Source organism: Strigops habroptila, chromosome 21 (assembly GCF_004027225.2).
Source record: "Strigops habroptila isolate Jane chromosome 21, bStrHab1.2.pri, whole genome shotgun sequence".
NCBI lineage: Eukaryota > Metazoa > Chordata > Aves > Psittaciformes > Psittacidae > Strigops > Strigops habroptila.
In genome coordinates, this window is record NC_044297.2 from 354,288 (window position 1) to 374,841 (window position 20,554).

Genomic DNA, 20,554 nt, shown 5'->3' on the forward strand with positions numbered 1-20,554 from the left:
GCACACATGACACACCCCCCCCCCCCGGCTCCCGGGCAAGGGGGTCCCAGGCGGGGTGCGGGGCCCCTCAGCCCCCCCAGGGCACCCTGAAGCGCTCAGGGGGTGCTCACACACACACACACCCCCCCCGGGCCCTGCAGGCTCCCCGGGCCGCGCTGGGGCTGAGGCTGCCCGCACTCGTCACACGCGTGAGTCACAGCACAGCCATGCTGCGGGGGGGCTGCGGGGGGAGGGCCCGCCATGTGCCTTCCACTGCAGCTCCCAGTGCTCGCAGTGCCTCCCAATCCATCCCAGTGCTCCCAGCGCAGCTCCCAGTCCCTCCCAGCGCCTCCCAATCCATCCCAGTGCTCCCAGTGCAGCTTCCTGTGCCACCAGTGCCTCTCAGTCCCTCCCAGTGTAGCTCCCAGTGCCTTGCAGTGCTCCCAGTTCAGTTCCCCGTGCCCCCCCAGTGCCTCCCAATTAATTCCAGTGCCTCTCAGTGCTCCCAGTGCGCCTCCCAGTGACTCCAGTGAGCCCCATGCGGCCGCCAGTAGTGCCCCCCGCCTTCCAGCTCTGTCCCCGTTACAGCCTCCCCAACCCCTCATGGCTCCCCCAGTGCAGCCCCCCCATACCCGGGTATAACCCCCTCCCAGTAGGGGGTCCTATGGGGATGGGAGTCCCAATGGAGTGGGGGGATCCCATGGTGGTGGAGGGGAAGTTCCAGCGGTGGGGGGGGTCCCATGGTGAGTGCCCCTGTCCCCAGTGTGGGGCCCTCACACAAGGCCACATCCCCCCCCTCCCTGTCCCCACCCTTTCCTGCTCCTGAGTCACCTCCGACGCCTTCCGGGTGTCCCGCGGCTGTTGGGGCGTCCGTCTGTCCTGCTGCAGCCGCTGCGAGCAACGGGGTCCGCCTGTCCGTCAGCCGGGGTCCGTCTGTCTGTCTGCTGGGGGGACTCTGTCGGGCGGGGGGTCTGTCTGTCCGTCCTGGTGTCCATCTGTCTGTCCTGGGGGCTTCCCACCCACTGGGGTGTCTGTCTGTGTCTGTCTGTCTGTCTTCCTGGGTGGCCATTTATGGGGGTGTCTGTCTGTCTGTGGGGGTGTCCCCCTATCCCTAGGGGCAGACATCTGTACATAGGGGTGTCTGTCCATCCTGCTGGGTGTCCATCTGTCTATTGGGGCAGCCATCTATCTGTTGGGGTGTCCATCTGTCCTCCGGGTGTCTGTTGGGGTGTCACTTTGTTCTCCTGGGTGTCCATTGGGGCATCCATCTCCCTGTTGGGGTGTCCTTGAACTCCTGGCTATCACCTCATGGTGTCCCTCCAACCACAGGTCCATCCAACCACCCTGACACCATGTACACCACACTCCCCACAAGGTACCACCTTCCTCCCTCCCCCTCCAGCTCACCCCCCATCACCCTCCCAGCTCACTCCCCATCGCCCCCCAGCTCACCTCCCCATCACCCCCAGCTCGCACCCCCCATCACCCCCATCACCCCCCCATCACCCCCATCAACCCCCCAGTTCACTTATCACCCCCTGCTCCCCCATCACCCTCAGCTTGCACCCCCTACCACCCCCTCATCACCCCATCACCCCTATCACCCCCATCACCCCCCCAGCTCACCTATCACCCCCTGCTCACCCCCTCATCAGCCTCAGCTCGCACCCCCCATCATCCCCCCATCACCCTATCACCTCCATCACCCCCCCATCACCCGCATCACCTCCCCATCACCCCATCACCCCCATCACCCCCCATCACCTCGCCATTACCCCCCATCACCTCCCCATTACCCCCATCACCTCCCATCACCCCATCACCCCCATCACCCCCATCACCCCCCATCACCCCCATCACCCCCCATCACCCACCCATCACCCCCCATCACCCACCCATCACCCCCATCAGCCCCCATCACCCACCCATCACCCCCATCACCCCCTGCTCAACCCCCCCCCACCCCCTCGCCCCGCAGCGGTTCCCCCTTCGGCCCCGCCGCCGCCCGCCCGGGGCTGCACGTCTGGCGGGTGGAGAAGCTGCGGCCGGTGGAGGTCCCGGAGCGGACCTGGGGCGTGTTCTTCTCTGGGGACGCGTACCTGGTGCTGCACAACGGCCCGGAGGAGCGGGCGCACCTGCACCTCTGGATGGGTGCGCGCTGGGTGCCGGGTGCCGGCTACCGGGGTGGGTACCGGGGCAGCGGGGGAGCCGCGGCTCACACTGGGTGCCCGCAGGCCGGGACTCCTCGCAGGACGAGCAGGGGGCCTGCGCGCTCCTGTCCACGCAGCTGAACGCGCTGCTGGGCGAGCGCCCCGTCACCCACCGCGAGGTGCAGGGCAACGAGTCCGACCTCTTCATGCAGTACTTCCCGCACGGCGTCACCTACCAGGTACAGCTGCGCACCCCCTGGGTGCTCCCGGCCCTCAGCATCCCCTGAGCATCGGCACCCCGCAGGGTGCTCAGCACCCCAACCTGGTGCTCAGCATCCTGACCCGGTGCTCGGCATCCTGATCCGGTGCTCAGCATCCCATGTGGTGCTCAGCATCACCACCAAGCTCTTGGCCCCCTCACCACCCTGCTTAACCCAACTGAGCATGTGGGACTCCCCTCTGGGTGCTGGGTATCCCAGGTAGGTGCTCAGCATCCTGTATGGTGCTCAGCATCCTGACCCGGTGCTCGGCATCCTGACCCAGTGCTCGGCATCCTGACCCGGTGCTCAGCATCCCACGTGGTGCTCAGCATCACCACCAAGCTCTTGGCTACCCACTTCACCACCCTGCTTATCCCCATTGAGCATGTGGGACTCCCCTCTGGGTGCTGGGTATCCCCGGTAGGTGCTCAGCCTCCCTGGTGGGTGCTCAGCATCCTTGATGGGTATTGAGCATCCTGATGCCTGGCACTCAGCATCTTCTTTGGGTGCTCGATATCTCTGGAGGGTGCTCAGCCTCCCTGGTAGGTACTCAACATTACCTCTGGGTGCTCAGCATCCATATTCGGTGCTAATCATCCCCATTGGGTGCTGGACCCTGCACTGAGCACTCACCCTTTGGGTGCTTGGTATCTCTGCTGGGTGCTCATCCTCCCTGTGGGTGCTCAGCATCTTTGTTGGGTGCTCATCATACCCATTGGGTGCACATCATACCCATTGGGTGCACATCATACCCATTGGGTGCTGGGCACCCCACCGGGCACTCAGCATCACCCCTGGCTGCTCAGCATCCCTGGCAGGTGCTGGTCCCCACGCTGGGTGCTGGTCCTGCCATGGGCACTCAGCACCCCGATGCCGCAGGATGGTGGCGTGGCCTCCGCATTCAAGCCCCCGCGCCCCAGCACCAGCCCCGGGCACAGGCTCTACCAGGTGAAGGGCAGGAGGAACATCCGGGCGAGCGAGAGGGACCTGGCCTGGAGCAGCTTCAACACCGGCGACTGCTTCATCCTTGACCTGGGCGAGGTGCGGGGGGGGTCCTGTCCCACCAGCACCTCTCTGGCCCCCAGACCCAGTGCAACGTGTTCTGCTGGGTGTCCGTGTGTCCCCTGGGGTGTCCATCAGCTCATTGGGGTGTCCATCTCCATCAGGGCAACTGGCCATCCATCGGCTGGCTGTTTGTCCTTCTCTTGGGGCATCCGTCTGTCAGAGCATCCATCCATCCACAGGGGTGTCTGCCTGGTTTTCAGGGTGTCTATCTGCTGGGATGTCTGTTTGTCCTCCTGGTTACCAGTCTGTTGTGCTGTTTGTCTGTCCTTTGAGGTAGCCATCTGTCTACTGGGGCATGTCCATCCGTAGGGGTGTGTGTCTGTCCTTGGAGAGTTCTGTCTCTTGGGTTGCCCATCAATCAGTTGGGGGGTTCCCCGATCCATAGGGGTGTGTGATTGTTGAGGTGTTTGTCCATCTGGGTGTCCATCCATCCATTGGGGCAGCCATTCATCCATCCGTGTGTCTGTCTCTCTCGGTGTCCATTTGTTGGGGTGTCCATCTGTTGGGGTGTCCATTTGCCTGCAACTGCTCCATCCCAGCCTGGCCGAGGTGGGCTGAGGCCACCCCCGATGGCCCCATCCCCACCGCCCCTCTCCCTGTCCTCAGACGCTCTTGGTCTGGTGCGGCAGCGGGTGCAACGCGCTGGAGCGCAGCCGGGCGCAGGAGCTGGCCGCAGCCATCCGGGACAGCGAGCGGCGCGGCAGAGCTCGCCTGGAGATCGTGGCCGATGGCGAGGAGCCACCGGAGATGCTCCAGGTACGGCAGGACCCCGATGTCCCCACTGGGAGGACGTCCCTGGGGGTGGCTCCAAGACCTGTGTCCCCTCTCCCGGCAGGTGCTGGGCCCCAAACCCACCTTGCCGGAGGGCAGCCCCGAGGAGGATGCCGTGGCCGACCAGAGCAATGCACGGGCAGCTGTCCTCTACAAGGCAAGGACATGGAGGGACACCATGGTGTCACCATGCTGGGCATGGCTGGGTGTCACCATGCTGGGCATGGGGCTGGGCATGGCCAGGGGACACCATGGTGGCCCTAGGAAAGCCACATGGAGCAGAGCATGGCCAGGGGACACCACGGTAGTCATGGGGCTGGGCATGGCCAGGGGACACTGTGGTGGCCCTGGGGCAGGGCATGGATGGGGGATGCTGCAGGAGGTGACTCCCCATCCCCGGGCAGGTGTCAGATGCAACGGGGCACATGGACCTGACCCAAGTGGCTGCGAGCAGCCCCTTCAGCCAGAGCCTGCTCTGCTCCGACGACTGCTTCGTGCTGGACAACGGTGCCGGTGGGAAGGTCTATGTCTGGAAAGGTACCCAAGGATGGGGCTGGGGACACAGGGAGACAGGGGCCACCCCCGGCGTGGCTCTGACGTCCCTGTCCATAGGGCGCAAGGCCAACGAGCAGGAGCGCCAGGCAGCCCTGAGGGTGGCCGAGGAGGTGATCACCCGCATGGGCCATTCGCCCCGCACACAGGTGGGTGCAGCGGCGATGGGGGACAGGCTGGCACAGGCAGTGTCACCCCGTCCCTGTCCCCTCCCTGTCCCTGCAGGTGGAAATCCTGCCCCAGGGCCACGAGACGCCGCTCTTCAAGCAATTCTTCACCAGCTGGAAGTGAGGGAACAGGAGCCCACAGGATCAGTGCCCAGCCCGCAGCCTCGCCAGGCTTGTGCCCGTGTGCCAGCTCCATGCCACTGCCTGCACCCTGCCCCGCCATCCCCACCCCTTTCCCCATCCACATCCCATCCCCGTGTCATCCTCGTCCCTTTGCCCATCCCATCCCTGTGCCATCCCCATGCCTTTGCCCACCCGCTGCCCACAGCATTCCCTTCCCCAACCCCACACCATTCCCAGCCTGTGCTCTGCCCATGGTAACCCTGTGCCAACACCAGCTCCCCACTGTCACCGCTGCTGCACCCACACGGCCTCAACACCTTCCTGCCCTGTGCCCACACCGTGCACCCCTGTGCCCCGTTACCCCAACGTCCCTGCTGTCCCCATGCTCTCGCTGTCCCCATCCCAACGCATCTCCCCAGCCCTGCACCCAGACCCTGGTGAATAAAGGGATGGGGCCAAGTCCTGCCCTTCACTGCCTGGTGCTGGGGCACCCTGGGGATGAGGGCACATGAACAAGGCTGGGGACAGTGCACCAGAGCTCTGCCCCATGGGTGATGCCCCTACGATGTGCCCAGGGACTGGGAGCACCCATGGGTGCTGAGGTGGCCAAGGAGCCCTGCTCCTTATGTGAGCACCGATTGACACATCCCCACCTCCCCAGTGTCCTGCATCCCCAAGGCCCCTCATCCTGGTGTCTGCATGTCCCCCATGTCCTCAGGGTGCTCAGTGTCCCCCAAAACAGCCCTAAGGCTCCTCTACACACCCAGGGCCACCCAGACCCCGGCCCCATCGCTGCCTCCGGCTGCTTTCCTGCCCAAACCTCCCTCTCTCATTGGACTCACATAACTAGTGCTGGGGCCAATTGTTTATTCCATTATCCCTCTCTGGAGCAGCAGCCTGGGCACGAGGCCCCATTCCAAAACCACGGGGTTATTCCCCTTAGTGCTCACAGCTGATGCTGGGAACACGGGAGTTCTGCCCTCCCTGCACCAAAACACCAGCATTTCACCCCAATTCCTGCTCAGGACCACACATCCATCACCAAAGAAAAGCCCTTTTATTGTTGCTGGGAGGGATGAGGAGGAGCAAGCAGTGGGGAAAGAGCCCACAGGGCTGCGGGGGAACGGGCACCCCCAAACCCATCCTCTCCTTCTACTTCTAAAGCAACACCAGGGAAGAGACTCCACAAGGGGAAGGTGGCGGCTGGGCTGGGCTCTTCCTTGTTCACAGTGAATTTGGGGTGATTGGGGGGGGTCCCACACTCATGGGTTTTGCTAAGAGACAGACCCAAACCCCCACTTTGGCCTCGCTGGGTCCCCTCCACGGGAGCTCATTCACACACCCTGGAGTGTGGTTTGGGGACAGGGAAGAGAAGAGCAAACCCCTGCGGCGGGGACAGCAGAGAGGGACGCTCATGGCGAGTTTCAGGGTGCTCCAGGGGTGGTGGCAACGCTGCAGAGCCAGGTTTCATCTCTGCAGGTGATGTTAAACCCCATGAGATCCTAAAATCAATGCATGGGCCTCGCCAGTGAGCCAGAATGGGGAAAGCTTCTCCGCTGTAGCCACAGGGCCAGAGGGAGCGCGGGGGGGAGGCAACTTGTTCCCTGAAAAAGCCCCAGGAGGGATTTGTCATCCCTTATCCTTGAGCCCTGCAAGAGAAGTCAGAGCCCGAACCAAAGGAAGGAGCACTGCAGGGGCTCGGGATGGGATCAGACCCTTCATCCCAACCAAGGGCCGGCAATGGGGGACGGGAGAAGGGAGCAGTGCCGGGGTCAGCCCTGCCGGGAGCGGGGCGATGGCACCAGCGTGGAGAGAGAATCAGAGTCAGAAGAGGAGGAATCAAAGGCAGAGCCGCCGGGAGGAGCGGGAGAAGCCCGTGAGCGAGCCCCACGGCCCCTCACTCGATCAGCTCCACGTAGTTGGCCGGGAACATGCCGAAGTGGCCGTCGGGACCATACCCGCGCCACCAGCCCTCATCGATCATCTCGATGTTGGTGATGATGTTCTCCGGATCAAAGGAGATCTCAGTGTCATCAGCTGGAATGAGACAGCAAGGGAGGGGAGGGAAGGCAAGGAAGTGAGAAACAGATGTGAGGGGAAAAAGACAGAAGCCAATAGAGGAGAAAGAGAAGCCAGAGGAGGCCCCGGAGCTGCTGCGAGGGCTGGAGCAGCTCTGCTCTGGAGCCAGGCTGAGAGAGCTGGGCTGGGGCAGCCTGGAGAAGAGAAGGCTCCTGAAGGGGAGACCTTAGAGCAGCTCCAGTGCCTAAAGGGGCTCCAGGAAACCTGGAGAGGGGCTTTGGACAAGGGCCTGTAGGGACAGGACAAGGGGAATGGCTTTAACCTGCCAGAGCAGAGATTGAGATGGGATCTTAAGTTCTTCACTATGAGGGTGGTGGGACACTGAAATGGGTTGAATGGAGAAGCTGTGGCTGCCCCATCCCTGGCAGTGTTCAAGGCCAGGTTGGACACAGGGGCTTGGAGCAACGGGCTCTAGTTCCAACCCCCTGCTCTGCCCGTAGCAGGGGGTTGGAACTGGATGAGCTTTAAGCTCCCTTCAACCCAAACCATTCCAACTCCAGCCTGGGTATAAGAACCTCTATCTAGCAGCATGATGGGTGATGTCTCTGCTCCATTCCTCTGGGAACAAACAGGACCCAGCAAACCCCCCTCCCTAGGGTCAGAGGGAAAGCTGGACTCTGCAGGTCCTACCAGCCTGGTAGTCGTAGAGCGCCCGGGCACAGAGCCCCTTCCCCGTCAGGTCCGGCTGCTGGTACTCCACCGGGTACTCGTATTTGGCACCATCCACATGTTCCTTCAGGAAGGAGAGAGACAGCAAAGGAGTTACCAGTGTGAGCGATGCAGCTTGGGCTTTGTTAGCACTGCAAGGGGCTGCAGAGGGGGCTCTCACCACCCCGACACATGGGGTGCACGTCGCAGCCCCGCCTGGCTCCCTGCGGGGACCGGGAGGGCTTGAACCGCAGGAGGAAACATTGGGAAGGAGGTGTAGAGCACCCTGCAACACCCAGAGACTTAGAGCAGCCCCCTGAGGCTCAGAGCACTCCGTGCAGGAGGTCCCAGATGCCCTCCTGGCTCTGGGAAGGCCACGCCAAGTGTCTCTGCTGGGAGATAAAGGAGCATCACAACCAGAAACACCAGAGACCAGCAGCAGAGACAACCCCTCTGGAAGCCAACCCACATCCCTCGGGATCTCTGCTGCAGACAGTGGTTCATCACCCCCACGGATACACCCGTTGAAGCTGGACCAGCTCCAGTATCCCCAAGTGATTCTGCCTGAGCCTCAGTGGCTGTGTTTTGCTTTTCCTTTGCACAGGAAAGCTGGGGGGACCCTTAGCCCCAATCCTGCTCCTCTGGAAGCTGGACACTTCCAGACAGATTTGGGAATGAGAAAATCCAGTATGTTTGAAATGCTTCTGTGTTTGAGAGCCGGGAATGGGCGGATGACTAAAGGAGAGGAAACCACACGGCCACCACATCTCCAAGGGAAACACTGCAGCATGACACAACCCCGCTATTAGACAGTGGAGAAGCTGACAGAGCACACCACGAATAGCTGGTCTTTGTCTGCTCTGCTGGGTTTGGACGTGCAAAGCAGCAGGAGGAGGAGGAGAAGAGGCTGATGAGAGCCTCCCCCCTCGTCACCTCCGGGGCAGTGACACCAGGCCTGGTGACAGGGGCTCAGCACCAGCACTGCTCACTGTTGCCAATGGGAAGGATGCAGCAGCATTCCTATGTGGATGCAGCCCGAGCTCCAGGGTTTCCCACTGATTTTAGCCCACGGAGCAGGGCTCCAAGCACCGGAGGGTGTGTTTGCACCCAAAGCAGAGAGAGCTCGTAAAAGGGATCCAAGCTAATCCTAAAGGATGAGACAAATTCCACCCTCTCTCGCATGAGGATCCCGGCCAGCTCCCGGATGCCCTTTTCCCTGCTGGAGTGCTCTGTCCCCGCCATTGCACCAACCTGAGGGGGTTCTTCATAGATGGCCGAGGAGTCTGGTGGCTCCTCGTACAGATTTGCCTCTTCCTCGTGGGAAGCCGGGACACTGGAATTGTACCCAGAGTCTCGTCCTGTGAAAGAAACACACGGGATCTCACCGTGATATCACAGCAAAACCTCTCCCCGGCCTCTCACTTGTCCAGCTCCTGCTCCAGGCTGAAGTGCCACCAAACTTCTGGTGCATGGATGTTCCCCGGCATCCTGCCCTGCAGGGATGGGTCCAGCAAGCACAAACCCAGCCATGGGGCGAGCGGGGGCTTACAGAACAATGGAAAGGACACGGGAGAGATCCAGGATCTCCACTTGGGAAAGGAATAAGCTTGCTCAAGATGAACCATTCCCAAGCTGCTCCTCAAACCTGACGGGGAAGGGTTAGTGCAGAGAGCCTGACCAAGAGCAGCATCTAGTGGTGACTGGGGTAGGCTTGGACAGGGCTGTGAGCAGCCTGGTGAGCTGCGGACAAGCCAGCAGGGATGTGAAGCCACACAGCCCCTCAAGGACAAGGGAACACCTCCATGTCACCTCAGCACAGGGGGAGACCCTCCGGACACAGCCAGCCCTCCTCCAGACTTGCTCTTCCCACACAAACCTCCCGGAAGAGGACAGAGCATCTCCCCACGGGCAGAGCAAGCTCTTCCCTGCCTGGGGCCCTCTCCCTGCCCTGTCACCCCAGCGAGGGCAGCGATGCGCAGGCACATGGGCACTGCCAGCCCTGCAACCCTGCACCAACAACAGGCACCAATGCTCTGCCTCCACTGGGGTGACAAAACAGCCCTGACTGCTCGAGCTGCTCCTGCACAGAGGTAGAAAAGGTCCTTTGCTTCGTCTCAAAGGCATTTTGGAAAGGCCCGAGGGCAAACCTCCCACCTCCTGCAGCAGGAGGTGCGGAGAGGGGCTCTGGGGGTGCACGGAGCTGAATTTCAGCCTTTCAGCCAGGAGATGTCCTCATCCCCTCGGCCACTGAGCCTTCTGCTAATTACAGACTCACAGACTGGTCTGTGTTGGGAGGGATTTTAAGGCTCATCCAGCTCCAACCCCTGCCATGGGCAGGGACACCTTCCACTAGAGCAGGTTGCTCCAAGCCCCTGTGTCCAACCTGGCCTTGAACACTGCCAGGGATGGGGCAGCCACAGCTTCTCTGGGCACCCTGTGCCAGCGCCTCAGCACCCTCACAGGGAAGAGCTTCTGCCTCAGAGCTCATCTCAATCTCCCCTCTGGCAGGTTAAAGCCATTCCCCTTTGCCCTGTCCCTACAGGCCCTTGTCCAAAGCCCCTCTCCAAGGTTTCCTGTAGCCCCTTTAGGCACTTGAAGGAGGAAATGCAGGGACCTCCACACCAGGCAGCAGCCTCAGCATCACGCTCAGCCCTTGCTGTCCCCGCCACCTTGAGACAAACTGCTGGTTTCTGGCCTGAAGATCTGAACCAGAAACTCAGAGCCTGGCCTCAAGCTACCCAGTTTTGGGACTCTATCAGTGGAAAGCTTTGGGTAGGTGAAGAAGCAAAGCCACATACCTGCTGTGGGCACCGGCGAGGCTGGAGGCGTCCCCCGGGCAGCAGAGGGGATGAAGGCGGTTGGGGCAGCGCCCCGGGCAGGGGACACGGGACAGGCAGGGCTCGGCACCGAGTCCACCTCCTTCTGCAGGAAAGGGCTGCGAAGCTTGCCTAGAAAAGGAGTGGGATGAGCTGCAGGAGCTGGGCCAGCACTGAGGCTTCCAGCCGTGCAGCAACAGCTCCGTGGCCCCAAGGATTTAGTTACTGAGGGGTGTTGTTGGATGTTTTTTGCCTTAGGAGCCCACTGCTCCATTAGCCTCCTAAGCAGGATTTTCCAGCTCTAATCCTGGTTGTGGAAAACAAGTTTGTCTCCTGGTTACAGCAGGAGCTGCAGCACGAAGAAGAAAAAGACGTGTTTTGGGGGGAGGAACAGTTTTGGGGAGGATGGGGCCAGCCAGGCCCTGCTCACAGGGCTTCCCACAGGACTTCTGGAGCACCCTGAATTCCAGACATTAGGAGCAGCAATGGGAGGGGTAGGATTCAAACTGGTCCTTTGGCAGAAGGTAACTATCTGCTGTTATCTCCCCCATCTACGCCTCCGAAGGCAAACAGAAGCAAAGCAGGAGAGTTATGAGGCAAACCCTACCCCAGCACAGCCCTGAACAAGCACCAAGACTTACGAGCCTGCCTTCTGCGCCTGGGTTTTACCAGTGCCAGGGCATTTGTCTTCCTTCCCTCCATTGAAAGCCATCAAATACTCGGGAGGGAAATCCCAAGGGATTTTGTGCTCGTATCACAAAAGTGCTTCTTCCAAATGAACTCAAGGTACCCGGGAGGAGGTTGGGCTGCCTGAAGAGCAGCATTCACCCAAGGCTAGCACGTGTTCGCAGCTACTTCCTCAGCTGCTTTCAGCTTTGCTTTCTCAGCTTCCTGGTTTCTATCTGATAGATCAGATTGGTCTCTTATAAAAGAAAACGCTCCTGCTTGGTTCAGCCAGTGGAAAACGGGTGGAATGAATCATGGAATCAACCAGGTTGGGAAAGACCTTTAAGATCATCAAGTCCAACCGTTCCCAGCACTGCCAAGGCCACCACTGCCCCATGGCACTGAGGCCTCGGCTACACGGGGTGTGAACACTTGCAGGGACGGTGACTCCAGCCCTGCCCTGGGCAGCCTGTTCCAATGCCTGAGCACCCTCTGGGGAAGGAATTGTTCCTCAGCTCCATCTAAACCTCCCCTGGTGCAGCTTGAGGCTGTTTCCTCTTGTCCCATCACTTGTTCCTTGGGAGCAGAGACCAGCCCCCTCCTGGCTCCATCCTCCTGTCAGGCAGTTGCAGAGAGCGATAAGGTCCCCCCTGAGCCTTCTCTTCTCCAGACTAAACCCCCCCAGGTCCCTCAGCCGTTCCTCATCACACTTGTGCTCCAGGCCCTGCACCAGCTCCGGGGCCCTTCTCTGGCCTCGCTCCAGCACCTCAATGTCTCTCTTGCAGTGAGGGGCCCAGAACTGACACAGGATTCGAGGTGCAGCCTCACCAGTGCCCAGCGCAGGGGAACGGATGGCAGCCAGGACAGACCATGACAGGGGTCCCTTTCTGGCATTAACGTGTTTGATTTTCATTTTAAATATGAAGTTTAAGCTTCAGAAGTAGAGTCAAAGCATGAAAACTTCCACCCCTGCTGCTAAAACCTGGCACAGCCCCCAGCAAGAGCCTTACCATGGAAAACTACATGGGCTGGGTGTGACATTGCCCGTGGCAGAGAACACTGGGGGCAGGAACTGTGGCCTCACAGGTAACACACAGACTGACCCGGGATTGGGATCAGGAGCCGGCTCTCGCTGTACCTGGCTGCGAAGTCGCCGCTGTGTCCACTGGCACCGACTTCTCCCTCTGCTTGAAGATGTCGCGGGGGTTCACCTCTCTCTGTGCTATCAGTGAGGCAGCCTCCTGCGAAGGGGAAGACCCCACGGTGAAGGCACCCCTGGAGCCAAGGGAGGACACGAGGGGGGAGCCTGGCACTGTACCTGGGCTTTCTCCACCGACTCACTCCTCGTGAAGCCCTTCGGCCGCCTGGCCTCGTACTCCTCAGCTCGCTCCTTCTGCGGCACAAGAGGGTCTGCTACAGCCTCGGTGGGCGCCAGGCCAGCCCCCTCCCTCCCCAGGCAGCGCCAAGGACCACAGCAATGGGAACAGGGAACAGGCACAATGCTGGAGGGTGAATGAGGAGGAAACCCCCTGGATGTGGGAGGGAGATGCAGGTTTGCTGGGCTCAGGATAAGGGCTTGGTTTCTTCCAGGCTCTTCTCCTGAAAGAGTTTTGAGTTGTGCTTCCCCCAGAGGCTGTGGCTCAGCCAGTGTGAGCAGGGAGATAAAGTGAGATCCAAGGAAATCAAGAATGGAGCAAGAGACCTCGAGGGCCAGCCCATGGCACCTCGTGCCAGAGCATGTCCATGGGTCTTCCCATGTCCCCCACATGCCACAACAGCGCCCGGGGATGCCCGGGGAGCTCCTCCATCACCCTCCTGCCTCTGCCCACAGCCTGGTCTGCACCACAGCACCATGTGCTCTCCATCACGGAGGGTGGGTGAAGAAACGGGGGACAACGCTGAAGCTCACCCATTGCTGCTGCTCCTTGTCCCTGTTCTCTGCCTCCTGCTGCTGCTGGAGTCTCCTGAAGTGACAAGTGACAAAGTGAGGTTAGCAAACAGGCAGAACGAGGGGTTTGCTCTGCATGGGGCTGCTCTGGGACCTTGCCCTGCTGCAGCTACATGGGGAAGAGCACAGGAAGGACATTGCCCCTCACTTCTGGGGCCGGATGAGGAGCCACAGGCCACCCCTGGAGCCGTGCAGGGGGCAAGGAGAGAGGGGCAGAGCAGCAGAAGCAGCGGCACAGACACGAGCATCCGGCATGGAGGGGCCGAGGCACTTCCCCATCCAAGCTCCAAACAGGAAGGCAGTGCCCGCTGCTGCTGCAGACCGAGCTCCGCCACCCAACAAAGGCTCACAGAGGAAGGAAATCAGCAGAAAGAGCACAATGCAGGTCCCTGCACACACCACCTCCTCTCTGCAGGGCTCAGAGCCCCCCACCAGCCAGCCCGAACCCCTGGTACCCCATAAACAGTGGCCACGGACTTCAGCAACGTGTTTCAGAAGCAGCCTACAAAGGGAGGGCTTGGTCCTGGGGCAGGGAGAGCCATGGATGATGCTGGACAAGCAGCCAGGCTTGGTGGTGGTTTGCCAGGGAGATGCTCTCTCCACTCGAGGGGACACACAGCCCCAGCCAGACCTCCACCACCGCTCCAGGACAGTGAGCAAAGGCGAACACAGCTCCTTCACATCAGCAGGGGCAGAGTGATGCTTGCTGGGGCTGCACGGGCACTATCGGGAGGACCAGAGTCCTGAAGGCAGAGCGCCATGGCGCTGAGCCTGCCCCAGTGTGACCCGAAGCTGATCCCCTCCGCACCCGTTGCCTTTCAGGGGGTTTAACTGGAATTCCAGCAGGGAATGCACAAGACAGGACCTGCCGCTCCCTGAGGAACAACTCTCTGCTCGACAAGGGCACCCCTGAGAGCAAAGCCAAGAGATGCCAGAGAGCAGGATGGGCCCTGGGCATCGCCAGTGGCAGGGACTCACTTCTGGGCTTCGATTTCGTTGGATCTCGCTTTGTATCTCTGCTCCCTCCCCGCCGCTTCCTGCAGCTCCCGCTCCCGCCGCTCCCGCTCCAGCCGCTGCCGCTCCTCCTCCGCTCTCCTCTTCTCCTCCAGCCGCCGGTTCTCTTCATCCTTCTACCAAGAGACACGCAGCAGACCGTGGGGTTAATGCTGCTGGTCCTTGGCCACACGGTGCTACACTACAGCCCAGCACCGCCCTGCACTGCCCTTGTAGCCCGAGGCAGCAGGACCCAGCCCAGCTCCACACTTGCTTGAGGTCTGGAGCCCCGACTCCAGGCAGGTTAGAGAGGGAAGATATGGATGGAGAGAAATCTTGCTCCCTAAAGCCTCATCCTGCGCAGGCCTGGCTGTTGAGCAGCAGCACTCACCTCAGCTTTGGCCCAGAAATTATCTTTATTGACCCTCTTGATTTCGGACATCGCGTTCGTCTTCTGGTAGACAGAGCCCTGGGGGAGGCAAAGGCAGCACGTGTGAGCAGCAGGCACCGAGCAGTGACACTGTGTGTTCCTCTGCAGAAACGTGTCCCTGCAGCTTTTCCTGCTGCTACGGGACCAACCAGAGCCCCTTTGACTCCAGAAAAACCTGACTAGGACCAGGGGGATCAGTCCTGCTGAAAGAAAATGGTTGAGTCTATGGAGAGGAGAGCTCAGAGCCTGTTTGTTGCAAGCACACCTCAGCTCTGCCACCACCCTTTGCTCTTGCGATGAGCCAGAGAGAGGAACCAGCCCTGGGCAACACTATCGGTGCTCCCATGGCCATGGCACAGCACGAGCAGCCCAGGCTCTGCCCTGCACAACTGCGAGCCCCGGGGGCCCGGGAAGCCCCCATGGACCCAACTCACCACAGGAGCTTGAGGGCCCGAGTCCTGGAACTTGCTGTTCTCCTTGTGGAAGCTGTAGTTGGCCCCAGAGGCCTTGGCCACCTTCTCCATGATGAGTTCAGGCTCCACGTCCTCCTCTGCGCGAGCGTTGATGGTGACATGAGCCCCCTGAGCAGGGAGAAAGCCAGCACAGGAGTGAGAGCGTGCCTCTAAAAGCCACTAAACCCACCACGCTGCCTTGACAGGTCCCATCTGCGCTCCCAGAACTCCCAAGGGAAGGAAAAGGGCTCAGGTGAGAAAAAGAGGTCACCAGCCATGTTAAGATATCCCAATCCTGGGAAAGCAAATGTTCCTTTGGGGACAGGGAGGCTTTTTTCACCTCCTCTGCAGTCTCCAGAGCTATTCCTGACTGCAAAAGGTTTGGGTTGACAGTGCAGGGAGTCCTGAGCGCTGGGGCAGCGCTCCCCAGTCCTGGTTCTGCCTGCAGACACCTCTGTGCCGCCCAAAGAGCAGTGTCAGCCGTGCAGGGTCCCCATGGCTGTTCCCTAACCTGGGGCCCATGGATGCGGGAAGGATGCAGGGAAGAGGAGCAGACCTTTAGGAAGTTAGCTACAGTGCTGAGGTGGTTGGCGCAGGCTCCTTTCCTCACGTCATTCACACCTTCACCAGTCTGCAAAGAGAGGGTTCAAGGCCACGTTGGATGGGGCTCGGAGCAGCCTGCTCTAGTGGAAGGTGTCCCTGCCCTTCTACTGGATGAGCTTGAAGGCCCCTTCCAACCCAACCCATTCCATGATTTTATGACAACAGCCACACCGTGAGGGCTCCGGTCTCCTGCCCATCCTCAGGTGCTTCACTCAACCCATCCTAGATGGATTCAGAGCCATTTCCCAGCAGTGTCTCCACCACACAAGTGAGCTTCATGGCCAGAGAGCTGCAACAGGGAAGTGAATCCTCCCAGTTTCTCTTTGCCTGCATCCATGGGGTTTGGGCTACGCACCCACACTGGTGGGCACGGTACGTCTTTGGTACCGCAGCTTGGTGGAAGGGATCCAACATGCTGGCTGCCGGGCAATTCCAGAGGGAATTGAAGGGAGAAACGGTGACTTCTCCCCCCAGGCCCCTCCCGGGAAAGGCGAAGATCAGTTCCCACTCACCCAATTGATGAGGACGTATTTGGGCAGGCCGGAGTTGGGATCCTTCACCCTGCAGAAGGCATACATCACCTTCCCGCTGTTGAGCTCCTCCACCATCTCCTCCAGGCCACCATCTGCCCCAGGAGAGAAAGGAGAGGCTGTGAGAAAGGAGATCACATACATGGGGTGGGAACGGTGGCTCCAACATGAAGCCAATCTGCAAGGAGAGCATGGTGAGCACCCCCACCACCAGCAAACAGCCTGGGGAAGATCGGAGAAGTCCTGAGAAGCAGAGGAGGAACTGGCTGTGCCTTGTTCCTGTCCCACCTTCTACCTCCGGCGCCTCACCGAGCAGGAAGTATAGGAGAGACCAAGAGGCTGGTGCAGGGTAAGGCAGGAGGAAAGCCCAGCCCACACCTTCCTCGCTGGTGTAACCCCCCGGGGCAGGGCTCAGGGATGGAGAAGCAGAGCCCAGCCCTGCTCAGCGATCGGAGGGTGAGCAATGGGAAGGGTGCGCTGCCCCATGGACTGCAGCATCGCTCCCGCTCGAAGCAGATGCCAAAAAACTGTCAGAAAAGGAGGAAAAATGCAAAAGCCTGTGTGTTTTCAACAGAAAAATTCCCAGAGACCACAATTCCTCCTACTTGGGTTTGTCTGACCCTTGGAAAAGTGGAAAAGCAGTGACTGCTTTCCACCAGCAGAGCCCAGTCTCTGCACTGCAGCAGGACCTGCCGTCCTTTTCTTCTCTGCTATTAAATATTTATGCTTTGGCTCTAAATTTGGCACTGTGGTTCCCCAGCCCGCAGGGAAGCTGAAGGCGATGGGTTGGCAGGGGCCACGTTTGCCAGGTCAATGATTAACACAGCAGCAGGCAGGGACGGACACAAAGGGAAGTGCTGGGAGGAGCAGAGCTCTGTGGAGAGGTCGGGGCTCTGCTGGTGGGGAGCAGCAGGGTGACACTGCGCCCAAGTGAGCAGCGTCCAGCACGGAACCACACAGGACTTGAGATCCACACACAAAACCCTCTTCATCCAACCCCAACTCTTTGACTCTTTTGCCCAGAGAAGCTGTGGCTGCCCCATCCCTGGCAGTGTTCAAGGCCAGGTTGGACACAGGGGCTTGGAGCAACCTGCTCTAGTGGAAGGTGTCCCTGCCCATGGCAGGGGGTTGGAGCTGGAGGAGCTTTAAGGTCCCTTCCAACACAAACCAGGCTGTGAGTGATTCTATGACAGCACCAAATCTGCATCTCAGCCCCAGGGCCCCTGCAGCTTGAGAAGAGCTTTCGCTCATCAAAAGGCCCCAGCACCAAACCACTCACAGCATGGGCTCCACTGGCCTCTGCACAGACCTGTCTCACCTGAGCACGGCCACCAAGAGCTTGGTGGGTTGGGAGGAAACACTTGCAAATGGGAAAGGCAGCGGAGCGCTGGAGGATGCAAATGGAGAGCAGAGCAACCTGCCTGGATGCGTTCCCAACAGCTCCAGCTTTTGTGTGGGAATCAGCAGCCAGATAAGAAATACACAAGCTAAGTTCCATCAAGCGGGGAAGCAAAGAGAGCAGAGGCCCTTCAGCAGCAGCAGCAGCCTGGCAAAGCCAGGAAGTGCTTCCTGGTCCTTCCTTTGCCTTCCGCTGTGGGCAACTGGGATCTAAACCACTCCGGGCCCGCAAAGAGGCACCAGGACTCGAACTTCAGATCCTTATGGAAAAACGAAAGGGAAAGAGACCCAGAACCTGCCCCAAATCCCCCCCTCCCCGGTGCTCCCAGACACGTGCTCTGCCCTCGAGCCATCGGCTCAGCCCTTCAGAAACACCCCCCCCAATGAGGGGATGGAGCCGCAGGATCCCAGCAGATCTGGGGAGCAGAGCCCTGGGAACAACCCCGCACTTATCCAGGTCCCCCCGTGCTCACCCCCGGAGCCGGCCACGCGCAGGTCGTTGCTGTTGCCTTCGTAGGTGAATAGAGCCCTGAAATAAAGGTAAAAACAGAGTTGAGCCCCTGCAGTGCACCCCAAAACCTGCCCAGGCTCACGGTGCCCATGGGGGTGTCCTCACCCCAATGCACACAGTGCCTGCCTGCCCCACAGCCCAGACACCTCCTGATCCCCCCACACATGTACCCCACAGCCCCCCCAACACCACACATCCCCTGATCCCCCCCATACACTCCCCAGCCCCCCGTGCCCCCCACAGCCTCCCCCAGACACCCCCCCAGCCCCCGATCTCTCTGTTCCAACCTCACACCCCCAACTTCCCACACACCCCCCCCACCTCTGCTCCAGACACCCCCTCACCTCCAATCCCCGCCATGCACCCCACACCCCCCCCCAGACACCCCCACACCTCTGATTCACACTTTCCACCCCACATCCCCACTGAGACACCAGCCAAGCCCTAAACCTTCCCCTATGCACCCCCCAAACCCTACCAGCCCCCCCCGAACCCCTATATCCCAGTTTCACTTCTACCCCCAACTCCCCCTCAGATCCCCCCACATACCCCACAATCCCCTGGAACACCCCCACTGTCGTACCCCCCAGCCCCACATACACCCCCACAGCCCCCCCCACAGCCCCCACATGCATCTCACAGCCTCCCCATGCATCCCACAGGCCCCCCATGCACCCCCACAGCTCCCCCATCGCCCCCATACACCCCACAGCCCTCCCCATCACCCCCACAGCCCCCCCATGCACCCCACATCCCCCTTCATGCACCCTATAGCCCTCCCATAGGCTCCCATGCACCCCACAGCCCCCCCACCCCCGCTCACCAGTCGGTGGCGCTCCCCGCCGCCACCACCCTCCCGTAGGCCTCCTGCAGCGCCCGCCCGTTCTTGCCGAGGTTCAGCGCCATGACACCGACAGCTCCGGGCCCCGCCGCGCTGCCGCGGGCCCGCCCCGGAACCGCACCGGCACGGCACGCCCCCCGCGCCCGCAGGCCACGCCCCCTCGGTAGCCACGCCCCTCTATAGCCACGCCCCCTAGATGGTCACGCCCCTTTGCCTCGAGGCCACGCCCCCGATAGTCCCGCCCCTGGGGTGCACGCCCCCTGAATAGCCACGCCCCCTGATCGCCATCCAAGGCAGATGTTGGGGTCCCCACCCCAGGGTGGTTCAAGGGGTCCCTCCATCCCAGAGCGGTTCTCAGGGCCCCCATCCCAGACCAGATGTTGGGGTCCCCCATCCCGTGGTGGTTCATGGGGTCCCCATCCCAGAGCAGTTCTCAGGGTCCCCTGTATCAGAGCAGATCTCAGGGTCCCCCATCCCATGATGGCTCTTGGAGACCCCTGTCTCAAATCAGTTTTTGGAGACCCCCATCCCAGAGCAGTTTTTGAGGTCTGCCACCCCAGGGTGGTTCTTTGGGTCCCCTGTCCCAGCACAGCCCATGGGGTCCCCACCCCCCAGCATGGCCCCACATCCTGCACCCTCAGACACCCAGAGAGCCCCTCATGGCCTCAGCACCCCCCACTTCCAGGGGGTCCAACACAGCCTCTCCAAATCCAGCCTCCTCGCTCCAGGTTTGAGACAAATCCATGGATTTCCATGGATTTCCCCATTTCCCAACTTGCCAAGTTCTGGATGGAGCCCCCACATTGTCCAAGGGTTCCAGGGTAGCTGAAGGTCCTGGTGTGGCCACAGGTCCTGGAGCAGCTGAGGCTCCTGGGGTGGTTGAGGTTCCTGGTGTATCTGAAGGTCCTGGGGTGTCCGATGGCCCCAGTTCACCCCTCCATCTCATGGACATCCCATCTCACCAGCATCTCCTCCATCCCATGGACCTCCCATCTCACCATCATCTCCTCCATCCCATGGACCTCCCGTCCCACCATCGTCTCCTCCATCCCATGAACCTCCGGTCCCACCATCATCTCCTCCATCCCATGGACATCCAGTCCCACCATCATCTCCTCCATCCCATGGATCTCCCCTTGCTCCTTTATGGATTCAGACTGGAGCTGGGAGACTGTTGGGAAAAACCAGGATTTAAGTGATTACTTCTCTTTCAGCAGTGCCCTGGGCACATCCGGCCTCTCCCAAAACCCAGAGCATGGATCCGCCTGGGAAGGGGCAGCTCTGAACTCCCCATTCAGCACATGGATGAGGTTCATTAAAAGCCGGGGAATGAAACATCTGGAGGGCTGGGAGCGGGGCCGGGTTTCCCGCTATTCCCTGAGGACCTCGTGCCGGCGGGACCGGGGTCACCAGTTATCCTGATGTTACAAAAGCCTTTTCATGGAGTCTTTGAGGCAGAGCAACTGAAGGACCTTTGTGGGGCTGGCAGGGAGCGCTGGGGGAGGCCTGTGGCTCCAGGGAGCGGGAATCCGGGACTGCTCCAGTGAAATGGGGAGGTGGGAATTCCGGTTG

The 20,554-nt window shown here is 60.8% G+C and overlaps 2 protein-coding genes across 3 annotated transcripts; one reads left to right on the forward strand and one right to left on the reverse strand.

Annotated features, from left to right (window-relative positions):
* The first annotated feature begins 823 nt into the window (after positions 1-823).
* CAPG (capping actin protein, gelsolin like) lies at positions 824-5,526 on the forward strand. 2 transcript variants are annotated; one of them, XM_030509994.1, is made up of 10 exons: positions 824-906; positions 1,309-1,354; positions 1,958-2,130; positions 2,214-2,368; positions 3,269-3,430; positions 4,061-4,210; positions 4,290-4,382; positions 4,630-4,762; positions 4,838-4,926; positions 5,003-5,526. In XM_030509994.1, exons 2-10 carry the CDS (start codon positions 1,332-1,334, stop codon positions 5,066-5,068), a joined length of 1,044 nt encoding a protein of 347 aa, XP_030365854.1. In that variant the 5' UTR covers positions 824-906; positions 1,309-1,331; the 3' UTR covers positions 5,069-5,526. The 2 variants fall into 2 exon arrangements, with proteins under 2 accessions (XP_030365854.1, XP_030365855.1); XM_030509995.1 differs by having other exon boundaries at positions 845-884.
* A 575-nt stretch (positions 5,527-6,101) lies between these two features.
* Positions 6,102-19,147, reverse strand: DBNL (drebrin like). Its single transcript, XM_030509997.2, has 14 exons — positions 18,965-19,147; positions 18,104-18,159; positions 16,215-16,327; positions 15,656-15,730; positions 15,082-15,228; positions 14,609-14,686; positions 14,203-14,354; positions 13,186-13,240; positions 12,595-12,669; positions 12,415-12,517; positions 10,593-10,742; positions 9,046-9,152; positions 7,777-7,879; positions 6,102-7,104 (listed from the first exon to the last, which is right to left on the reverse strand). The coding sequence occupies exons 1-14, from the start codon at positions 19,045-19,047 to the stop codon at positions 6,965-6,967; spliced, it is 1,437 nt and encodes a 478-aa protein (XP_030365857.1). The 5' UTR covers positions 19,048-19,147; the 3' UTR covers positions 6,102-6,964.
* Positions 19,148-20,554: the final 1,407 nt, after the last annotated feature.